The sequence below is a fragment of the Hemiscyllium ocellatum genome, chromosome 24 (genome assembly GCF_020745735.1).
Source record: "Hemiscyllium ocellatum isolate sHemOce1 chromosome 24, sHemOce1.pat.X.cur, whole genome shotgun sequence".
NCBI classification, from domain to species: Eukaryota; Metazoa; Chordata; class Chondrichthyes; order Orectolobiformes; family Hemiscylliidae; genus Hemiscyllium; species Hemiscyllium ocellatum.
The window spans coordinates 42,493,014-42,505,100 of NC_083424.1; the positions used below are offsets into that span (position 1 = coordinate 42,493,014).

Here is a 12,087-nt window from a genome sequence, read left to right on the forward strand (position 1 = left end):
CCTTGAGATTTTCCCTCCCATAGTCCCTTTGCAAACACAATGTGGGGTGTGGAGTTGAGCTCCATACATTGGACCTATCGCTAAATTGATTGGTCAAAACCTCTCAACATTGACCACCGCATCCTTTGCTTGTGAAGGGAAAATGGTAGAGGTGGGTACGGAGTGTGAGGAAGGGGTTTCCACTCCTGCCTACTGCCTAGTGAGTAAAGAAAATTAATCAACGCTTGGGCTTGGCACATTTCTCAGAACCGTGCCAAAATGTGAAATTTTAGTGAACAAGCAAAGACATATCTGTGTAAATGTTGGATGAAGAAATGATTGGGTTTCCTCAACGACACAACTTGTTGACACACATAGGCTAATGATGACAATGTATCAGAGGACAATTCATTGTCATGGCATCAGAAACTAACGTTGGCCTGTAATGGAGGAAGTTGGAGAAATGGTTGAGGGCCACATGCCTAAGGATTATTCATTTGATTACCTAATGTTCATTTCTCCATTCCTGCCTGCTGGCAAATGCAGAAATGTAAACATGGTTGTGTAGGAAGCACTGAACACAGGGTGTTGTGTATCCAGGGAGGAGGGATAAGATGGATTGGAGAGTACCTCCTATTACACTAACATGTACCTCTTGACACCCAGCTTCAAAGTACTATTCAGGAGAGCTGCCAGCAGAACACTCCCTTAGCTTTGCTTACTGTAATACAAGAGTGACAGTAAGCAGCATTTACAGACTATTTAAAATAGTCAAACTTTGTGTGACTTCAGTGACAAATCATGTCACGTTTCACCCAACAATCTACCTAAGCAAATCAAAATGAATCTATGTATGGACCTCTTGGGAAAGATGGGAGGTAGGAAGGTGCAGTACTATTTACCCGCTGAGACTGTAGTCCCAGAAAAGTGACATATCTTGCCTAGAAAAGAAATACTAACTTCTGGGTCTTGCTTGGGAAAGCAATATTGCTTATGTGTTTAATGCAAATAAACTGTTTTCTTTGTACTAAGGAATCTTGCTCTTGATTTTGCAGGCTAAACGGGCAGTCCAGAGAGGTGCAACAGCTGTCATCTTCGATGTATCTGAAAACCCAGATGCCATTGACCAGGTATGCAATAGTTTCTCAGTGTTGACTGACTCGTATAGCCTTTGGCTTGCCATTTAGAGCTAAGAATGAAAACCGACAACAAACATATAGCTCCGGTCAACATAGACTTTGTGCGATATTGTGAAGTGGGTAATAGCAAATCAGAAACCCGTTCTACATCTCTGTCCATTTTCATTTCTCAATAAGCATTCTTATTTGGAGTTAGACGGAGGCCATTCAGGTCCTTTACTCTGCTGTGTCATGTGATAGGATCATGGCGGCTCTGATTGTGGCCTGACTTTATTATACTCCCAACCCCAAAACTTGTTAGTCAGGAAGCTACCTAACTCACCTTTGAGAACATTCAATGATCTTGCCTCCATCATTCTCTGGAGAAGACTTCCAAAGATTAATGACCGTCTGAAGGTGAAGAAATGTCCTCATCACCTCTTTAAATGGAAGGCCCCTTATTTTTAAAATTTGTCCACAAGTCTGTTCCACAACAGGAAACATTCTTTAACATTCACCCTGTCAAGTTTCCTAAGAATCTTAAATATTTCAATAAGAACGTTTCCCCTAATGTGAATGTCAGTGTGATTTTACCAGAACCAGCAGAGGAAGAATTTTATGGAATCATCGAAAATTACAGGCCAACTGTCCCTTTGTCACATTTGGCCTGTTTAACCATAAATGTTTCACCACTCATACAGGGGGATTTGCACCCAATTTGTAATACTTCAACCACTTTTCATTCTGCTTTGTTATTCTAGAAGCTCTGCTCTAACTCTACGATTTTGACCTTTGTGCAACATTTAATTTTAACCCACAATTTCTTGTGTTTTCTCATACCTTTCTTATCATTTGTGTTGTATTTGATTTTGAGATATTTAAGTGTGGAGCTGCAAAACTCACTGAGAGGAGGAGACTGTAGAGGAACAATGTAAACTGAACCCATCTTCCCCAAGAAACTTCCTGTGAACATTTCCTACCCCCAAATGGGTGGCAAATACCAAGGCAGTAAAAGCTAGAGTTCAAGTTGGTAACTTTGTTGATTTTTAAGGGCCAGGAGCCTCCAGTCTGCCTCAACATTCCTGATGAAGGGCTTTTGCCTGAAACATCGATTTTCCTTCCCTCGGATGTTGCCTGACCTGCTGTGCTTTTCCAGCACCACTCTAACTTTGACTCTAATCTCCAGCATTTGCAGTACTTACTTCTGCCTTGACATTCAGTCAGGTCATGGTGACCTGAATCTTAACTCCGTTTACCTGACTTCATCCCATAACCCTCAATAACTTTGTCTCAGAAAAATCTCCCAAAAATACATTTTTTTAAAAAATCCTGAATTGCACTAGTAGCATTTTGGGGAAATGGGGTTACAGATTTTCACTACCGTTTGCATATTGAAGCATTTTCTGACTTTACCATTGAACAGGCAAAAGTGAGGACTGCAGATGCTGGAAATCAGGGTCTAGATCAGAGTGGTGCTGGAAAAGCACAGCAGGTCAGGCAGCATCCGAGGAGCAGGAAAATCAATTTTTCAAGCAAAAACCCTTCAACAGGAATCTTTAGCCTTGAACAGCCTAGCTCCAGTCGTTAAGAGTAATCCCTTCTTCTGGAGTCTCTGAACTCTCTATCTTATAAACTCCTTGAATCAAATGAGGAGCCTCAGCCTGAGTCTCTGATATATAACTGCACCTGCATTTTGCATTCAAAGGACTCCTATGTAACCTGGCTTCATAGTTTAACTGTTTTAGTCTCAACAGCTTTTCGATGAAATCATTAGGAACAGGTTTTTGTCTTTTTAAGTGTTTGGGTAATTTTGTAAAAAGCCTTGGTTTATAAAGAATCACCTTCAGACATCTTAGCCTGTTTGGAACGTTCGAAGGACATTTAGTTTTCATCTCTGAAGGTCGCTATGCTGTAGCTAGTGCCAATTTTTAGCTTCTTTATTGCCAAGGTTAGTTTGTTTAGCGTAACATCTAAGAATGTTGTGTGTCCTGGTAGACACCCTGATTGCTGGCTTTGAAATAGAAAGTACTGTATGCACCCATTGTGTCGGATTATTTTATGTGGTACACAAAGGACAGAATGAAAACATGGGAGTCTGTTGTTCTGCAAGGCGTCAAAAGGGGAAAGGAAGCTAATTATTGCAGAGCTTGTTTTACTGATCTGAAAGTGGGAACTTACAATCTTCAAACCTGTTTTCAGCATACCTCTGTTTTCAGGAACATTGTAGCCTTTAAAAGCACCCGTCAATTTAAGCACATCCTTGTAAGAACATGTATTATTCTTTTCATGGAATGATATTCTCAAGAGTATAAAACACACACAGGTACATCCCCCAAGTTACTGTTACCATTGAAGACCCAACAACCTATGGAACAGATAAGCGTCAATCAACTGTTACAGTGCCCCCCTGTGGGGCTTTTAAATTCCACTGTCACCCCACTCTCCCCTGTTATCTTGTGACTGGCCCCATGGTCAAAGAATTCTGTTATTGACATAAAATAAAAATCATACGCGTCTTTGAAAATGCAGAACTATATTGAAGGATTGTAAAAGGAGGATAGGTTTTATTCAAGGCCTTTTATCCAAAGAAATGGTGCACATTCAAAAGTATGCATCACCTCAGCGTGTACTTCAGTTTGCCTGCAATAATAAAGGCATAATTACAAGGTTAAAGGAATAATCAAAGGCCCTTAGACTCCTCAAGCCTGTTCTGCCTTTCAATATGATCATGGTTAATCTGTATCTTACCTTTACTGAAACACTTTGGGAATTTAGGGAACTGGAGCCATAGATTCCCAGAGATCCATACAGTCCACAATTCAGGAGAGAAGTGCCAGATTTTACAGAGTTAACATATTCAAGGGGCTTGTAGGCAAGTCACCTAGTTTCCGCATTAACAGCAAGACCAACGTAAAAGCTGTTTTGGCTCCTGCTTAATGTGACATGTTAGGTCTGGTCACATGCCAGAAGCATTGTTAGAAAATTGCAGTGCCCAGTTCTCCACCCATGTAGGGGTTTAAATGGGCAGCAAGTCAGACAATGGGGGCTCCAAGGCATTCCTCTGCGAAAGTCAGAAGCTTCTCCCCTCTGACTTGAATATTCCACATCGCTGTGAGAATGCACGAGCTATCCATTATTTCCACCACTCTTTGATATCGATTCCTTTACTTTTGTTGTGATTTTAGTGGATTTCCGAACTCCTGCCTTCTGTCATCTGTTCTGCCGCCTCATCCAACTTTACAACTTGTCGGGGCTTGTATTGGTTTAGTGTTGGGCTGGTTCGAATCCTACTTTACACAGTGCGAGTTGAGCTGGTGTAAATAGAAACTGTTTCCAATTCCTCTATTGTACCAGAGGACTCTGATTGAAAGTGAGAGGAGAGAAAGCTTACTTACTGAGCGGTCGGGATTTGGAAAGTGCTGCTTGAAAAGCCAGGTGGAAACAGATTAAATCTTCATCTTCGAAGAGAAATTCTATAAATTCCTGAAGGAGGAAAGTTTTGGAGGGAGTTGAGCAGGGAGACTAAAGTCAGTGGAAGCAGATTAAATCTTCATCTTCGAAGAGAAATTCTATAAATACCTGAAGGAGGAAAGTTGAGCAGGGAGACTAGGACAAATACAGAGCAATAGCCTCGTTCTGGTCTGTGGCAACAAATGCTGAAAAGCAATGTTTACATTTTGTGACAACTCTCATTCGGTGCGAGTCAAGTTAGAAAGCCACACAGGGAGCCCATGTGCTCAGTGCTAAAGGACTCCGTGCTGATCTCCGTGTTTCTTACAAACCGGTCGCTCCTCACCGTGTGTGGCCCTGTTGAATTGAGCATGGGAGGATGTGTAGAGGTCGCACTGAGCAAGACAAGATGCTGGAAGTGCAAGGTGAAGGAGAGGAAGATAGGCCTCAGCAGGAGATCATATCTGCAGAGTATTTTCAGGGAACAGATCTATTAAAGATGCACAAGTGCAGTCACCGATGTTTTCTTTAAAAAAACTACAATGATGGATGGGTTTAAAGCCCCAGTTTGATCATTGAATTCAGATGGCATTTCTGAACTTGCCTAGTTTTGCATTTGAAAAGGAATGTATTTGCTGTAAACTATATATTAAGGACCCAAATGTGTTCTAAATATATATTTCTATATAAATATGCATTATTTCTACAAATCTATAAAATGAACCCCTTCTATGAAGTGTTGTAACACTATCCCTATCCTATTATAGTTATTGCTTGAACCCTATCCCTTTCATACTTTGTTTATTGCAACCCCTTAAAGTAACATATTCACAGGAGGTCTTCACGTGTAGATATACTGTAGAGCCGATGCTGGAGAGATCAATGTAATTCTATTTGCATTTCCTTTAATATCAGTGGAGCCAACTGCCGGGCATTTCAAACTTGAATTTTTGATCCAAATTCACCCTTGTTTATTCACCCCTTTACCGATGTCTTTGACGTATTTTCGGTTGGAGCAAGAATTCTCTCATAAGCTACATCAGTCAGGAGCAAGGAATGTAGTTTTTCCTCTTTTAATGAGTCGCTTGGTAAACCAGGCCAGTTAAATTGCACTGAATCTTAGCACATCAAGCCAGCTTTCTCTTTAAACCTGATTGACAGTGATTTTCAGTCATGTCAGCCTTGGCTCAGTGTGTGGCTCTATATCAGAAACTTTTAGCTCCACGCCAGATACCTGAGCATTTCGGACAGAATATTCTTGCTGGTGCTGAGCATGGAGGTGAGATGGGTGTATAATTTGGCAGGATGATGGGAGTATCCCAATTCTTTACCTTCCAGCAGGACATTCTGGGCAGGGCAGTCTATGGTTGACCTTCTTGCCATTTAATGAGCCCACGCTGGAGTTAACCCAGCTGCAGGGGTGAGCCTTTCGCAGCACAAAAACTGAAACTGTGAGACCAGCTTGTCACCTCTAGGGGGCGAGAGGCAAGGAGGGTGTGCCTCCATTAAAGGCTTGTAGTGCCGTTATAGTAGAAGATGGTCCAGCCCTTGATTGGTTCGCAGAGACTTCCGCTCCCAGCATCTTGATTCAAGGTGCCTGTGGTGGCCTCACCACTGTCTCATTGGCTTGAGATGCAGGTAGTTCGTCCCAAAAGGAGGGAGTGCAGGTTTTTGCCAGCTCTCTAGCTGGCAGGCAAGATCCCTGAAACCTCGTCAAGATCCCAGGCTGTAATCCGGTGTAGTGCTGAGGGAATGCGACACAGTTGAAGCTTCGGTTGAGATGTTAACCCAAAGCTCCCTCTGCTCCATTGGTGGGCATGAAATACCCAAATTATTCAAAAACAAGAGTAAGGGAATTCTCATTTGTCCAGGATATTTATTCCCCAAACTCTTATCTGTAAACAAATAATTCCAGTCTGCATCACATTGGTTGCGGGCTGACAGCGTGCAAATTTGCTGCTGCGTTCCTTCCATTATGACACTGACTATGTTTTAGTAATATTCCATTAACTCTAAGGAAAGTCTTCCTTTTTCCTTTAGTATTCCTTGTTAGAAGTATTCTTTCCTTGCTGCTCTGTGATAAACAGGAGCATGTCTGTCTGTCTATCCCTGCGTTCAGTGAGCTCCCAAACCGGAACTGTATTTGTTGAAAATCACTCATCCTGAGTGGAGCTCAGGGCCGCCATTGTTTTGGTGAAAGCAGCTCATTGCCACCTCCTCAAGGGCAGGTCGAGATGGACAGTGAAAATGCTGGGCTTGACCCCTCATCCCACTGAAGAATAAAAGAAAAGTCAGAGTGCGGAATCCCTCCAGTGTGGAAGCAGGCTATTCAGCCCCTCTCTGAAGAGCATCCGATCACCACTAATTGTCTCTGCACCTCTTCTAAAACAGGCTGATGCAAAGGTACAGTCTCCAGGAGCTGGTCCATCCTTGGTAGCTCACTTTCAATGGCACCCAGTGAGCTTACCCATGGGCAGTGAGTTGGTGACATCCCAGCTGAACGTTGGAAATGGCTTCTCAGGCACAGTCCTTACCTATGATCGACATTTGGTGCTTATCAGCACAGCCGAGAAGATGGGGAACTGGGAGAGCGCCTTCACTGAGATTTCCCCTCTCCAGTCTATGGCACCAGGACCAATTGCCAACAAGCCCAGGGACTTTTCCTGGCCCCAGTATGAGCCAGCAGAGAAGCTTCAACTTTGAAAGTTCTTGTCTGCTCTGAAAACAAATGTACCAGAGAGCACGCACCCATTACATTTACAAGACTTTCTCTTTGCTATTTCCTAAGATATTAAATTGGAAGTTGCATGACTGAAAAGAGGCTAGATCAGTCTATCCTGTCTGTCTCAAAATAATTTTTTGTTTCAAACATCAAGCACAACACTTGTCTCTCAGATACCCCCTTCAGGCCACCACAACATCTTTGCACCTGGAATGCATAGGTCTTATGAAAAAATACCCCCGCTGCCTGCATGTTCCTCTGTGCACTCTGGGTCTTAGAAAGGCAGTCAACAATGTTTAAAAGACCTCCACCCCTCCAGGTAAACACTGGTATCGCTGTCTGGGCAGGAATGGTAAATGTTGAAGGGAACAGTTTGAACTAGTCGAAGACCCAGGGCTAAATTACAATGAGCAGTTGAAAATTAATGCAAGATTTATAGCTAAGCCTGAGAACTATCATTAACTCCAGCTTCTTTGATGTTACTGATCTGAAAAGTGCTTTCAGCTTCTTGGAAAAGGAAGCGATAGATAAGGCTCATTGATTTTGTTGCTATGCTAACATACTGGTCAGCAAAGAAATACTGTTGCTGGAATTGAAGTCCGTTCACACAGGATCTCCTAGAGTTAGCCTCCCTTTGTGAAACTGATTTGGTCTTTCCGTATTGGAATGATTTAAGGGGTTAATGGATAATGGAGCTCCGCTGCCATGGATTATCCAGAGGCCAGCTATAAGGAGCTGTTTAGGTATCGAGTTTATACTGTGTAAGGACTTGTGTATTTAAACTGTTCAGTTGACTGTTATTCTAACAGGAGTGTTAAGGTGGATAAGACATGTGGAAAGGACTCATGACAAGGGAGGGAGCATCTGGGATGTTAGACCTTGCATGGGTTAGCAAAGGGGCTGAGTATTTTATGGGTCCGGAATGTTCTGTAGCCATCTGTCTGAAGCCTGGCAGTTGTGAAGTGCCATTTTTCTGTGGATAACAAGCAAATGCCATTTTCAGTGTCTACTTATGCCAGGTATTCACTGGCATACCAGTGCAATGTTCACTGGTTTTTATGTAATACCAGTGAATATTGGCCTCACTCTCTTCTTGCTTGGAGACAACCAGACTGAGGAGGATCAGGATGCACCAAGCTGCTCATTGAAGGGTAGACTTATCATGAAAACTGCTGGCAAACCTTTTGGGACAAGCGAACAATCCTCCCTTGCCTAAGGATTATAGTGGATACAGTAACTATGCACAAACATGTCTCAACATAATTTATATTATTGCTCTGGAATCTATTACCTTCTGCGCAATAGGATTGGTAGATATGTCACAATTGTCTCCACTGATTCATACCTGCATGTGTTTTCCTAACCTGGTTCTGTTCTGGAAATATGTGATCTGCTGGATCTCTCACTCATCCAAATTGCAAAGATATTCCAGTGCAGGGTTTCCCAAAGTTGAAGATGGGGACCCCACATGAGGTTGTGAGCTGAAAGGTTGGGGTCACAAGTTCCAAAGCTGACCCTACGCCCACTCATGTGTCAAAGAGGTTCTCCTGCCTCTGCCATTCACTCAGGGGTGGGGTTGGGGGGGGGGGCACGGTTGTGACAACCCCAAACCTCTAAGTATGGTCACAGTCGGACAAACTTTGAAAGGTACTGTTTTGCTGTGTATAGCTGTGGAGCATTGACTTGAAAATTAGACATTGGTATTTATTGGGTGCAGCAATCTTGAAACTTGAAAGCCATAATTGATTAAATGACCCAAGCACCTTTTTCTGTTAGTGGCCTTTCTTTCTTGCAATTGTCTGAACACCAGGGGACTGCGGAATCATTGTACACCCACTTGCTTTTCTTTCCCATTGTTGTCAGCCAGGTATGAGAAAAGTTCTGTGTTCACAACAATTTCACCGTCAGAATGTTTTAACTAACAGGCCGTATCACAAAATGGAAGGTCTCTCCATCAGGTGTATTTAGGGGAAGCTAAAACACGTAAGGGAGGAGCTGGAGTATATGCCAATGGGGTTGGACAGACAGAGATGGATGAACATAAATGGTAGCCCAGGCTGCTTGTACTGATCAATCTACTGCTGTAGATTCAGTGTAATCCGTAGATGAAACGCTTTTCAAAGATGCAAAAGCTAAGCTGATTTTTTAACACTAGCAAGGGATGTAGTTTCCAAAAGATCTTGCCAGGACTGTTTTGGGGGTGGGATGGAGGTGTCTCTGCCTGCCATGTGCAGGAGTCCTGGTGAGTTACTTTGGCGAAGAAGTGCGAATGGGCAGTAAACTGGGTTCTGTGTGCTCCGAATATTAGCCTGTTTAGAAGACTGAATTTTCCAGCCAAACGTGGTCCTCGTCACTGATTGCTATCATTAAAACTTGCTTGGAGTGTGAAAACAGAAACCTCCAGGCAATTTTCATCCATCCAGTTGTGAACGTGGGCTCTGCCCACCCACTAAAAGTGTGGCAGACTCAATATAACAAGTTTTCTGATGCCTCCAGGTCTGAGGGGAAGGGCATACAGGATTTTGTTTGCACGAGTTTGGCTATCCTGCACCCATCGTTGGAGGAAAGAGTTTCCTTTTCCCCTGCTCCCTATTGTCCCCTGTCTCCTTTAGCAGCAAGTGCAATTCTGCCTCACTGTGCCCTCCTTCCATTCCCACTGCACACCAGTGGCCTGCCCCATTGAGATAACCACCACCAAGTATTCTCTTATTCCTGATGACTCCTCTATTAGATGACAAAACGTGGAGTGGCACAATGTATGCTTTTTTCAGAAGAAGCCATCAGAAGAGAATTACTGGAATCAGTTGCATGTTCGTGAAGTCTTAATATTAAGTTTTTTTTGATGACTTTCAAAACTACTCATTGAACATCCAGTGGCAAATGCACCAGGAAACGTGTTATTCTTTTAAGTTATGCTTAGCAATGATTTGATTACTCGGGTCAACTGGGCTCTTTTGGGAATGGGTGTTACATGAGGAGTTGTCCACCTGAGTGCTAGATGGCCAGTTTACCAAATCTCTGGGTAGTTGCTCCTAGCAGAGGGTTAGGCTGCTGTGCCAATCTGTCATCTTCTGTAAATGAGGTCTGAACCCGTGCTTTAGCACAGGACTCCACCGTGGCCACCTCGGCATGACTTTAGCAGCCGTAGAAACTAGGAGAAAGTGAGGACTGCAGGTCCTGGAGAGTCAGAGTCAAAAAGTGTGGTGCTGGAAAAGCACAGCAGGTCAGGCAGCATCCAAGAAACAGGAGAGTCAATGTTTTGGGCATAAGCCTTTCATCTAGAATGTGGTGGTGGTGGTGGTGGGTGGGTGCTGAGAGATAAATAGAGGGTGGAGGTGGGGCTGGAGGGAACTGTAGTTGGGAAGGCAATAAGTGGATGCAGGTGCAAGGTGGTGGTGATAGGTCAATGGGGAAGGTGGAGCAGATAGCAGGTGGAAGGAAAATGGACAAGTTGGACAGGTCAAGGGGGTGGTGTTGAGTTGGAAGGTTGCACCTGGGATGAGGTGGGGGGAGGGGAGATTTGGAAACTAGTGAAGTCTTTCTGTTCAATGTCAGGACTGAGCCTGATGGAGATGAATTGAATTAGTTAACAACCATTGTGTCATGCAATCACTAGGTAGTAAACCCAAACTGGATGGATAGTGGTACGTTTTTGTCCAGCAAGTTTTATGTTTGCACTGCAAATGGACAGATGGCAAGTGATAATTTAGCTTCCTGTCGCCAGTTTGGAAGTTGCATTTTTGGGAGCTCCTGATATAGAGCATTGGTAGTAATACAAATGATTTGTATAAGCTGCTAACATCATTAAACCATTTCCATATACTGGAGACTGAACTACAAAGGGACATGAGCACTGTGTACCCAATAACTGCTTTATTTCATTCAGTACTAATGAAAGGAGACAGAGAACATATGAACCCTGGGATGTATTCCATCAGGGCCAAGAGGCTCATCTATCCTTAGCTCATTGAGCTTGCCCAACGCTACCTCTTCCGTGATAATGATTGCTTCGAGATCTTCACCTACCTTCGTCTCTCTGTCACTTACTGGCATGTTATTAGTGTCTTCCACTGTGAAGACTGATACAAAATACCTGTTCAAAGCCTCAACCATTTCATCATATCCCAAAACTAAATGCCCCTTCTCATCCTCTAAAGGACCAACGTTTATTTTAGCCACACTTTTTCATTTTATATATTTATAGAAACGTTTGCTATCTGTCTTTATATTCTGCGCTAGTTATTTTTTCATACTCCATCTTACTTTTCTTTATAGCTCTTTAGTTGTGACTTTCTGTTGACCTTTAAAGTTTTCCCAGTCTTCTAGTTTCATGTTGTTTTTGGCCACTTTGTATGCCCTCTCTTTCAGTTTCATAGTCTGCCTTATTTCCTCAGACTCCAATGGCAAATTACCCCTCTTTTTACAGTCCTTCCTTTTCACTGGAATATACTTTTTACGAGCACTGTGAAAAATTTCTTTGAAAGTTCCTCCACTGCTCTTCAACTAACCCACCATAAAATCTTTGTTCTCAGTCTACTTTAGCCAGGCAACATCGATGTGGTTTTGTCTTCCTTGTATAACTCAATTGTGTGGCTGTATACGAATGGAATATTAAATTTATTGTCATAATCACCATAGAAACTGACCACTTTTTCAAGAGTTTTAAAAAATTTTCCAATGATAAATGCAAAGCAATCATAGATACGTACAGCACAGAAACAGCCCTTTCGGTATAAATCATCATGCTGACCAGATATTCTAAATTAATGTAGTCCCATTTGCCAGCGCTTGGCCCATATCTCTCTAAATTATTCCTAT

At 42.8% G+C, this 12,087-nt stretch overlaps 1 protein-coding gene across 2 annotated transcripts in view; it reads left to right on the forward strand.

Annotated features, from left to right (window-relative positions):
• znrf3 (zinc and ring finger 3) overlaps positions 1 to 12,087 on the forward strand; it is a 238,784-nt gene that overhangs the window by 183,987 nt on the left and 42,710 nt on the right. For both annotated transcript variants that reach the window (XM_060844037.1, XM_060844038.1), the window contains exon 3: positions 1,035 to 1,109. In XM_060844037.1, the coding sequence (XP_060700020.1) occupies positions 1,035 to 1,109 (75 nt within the window). The remainder of the gene's footprint in view (positions 1 to 1,034; positions 1,110 to 12,087) is intronic.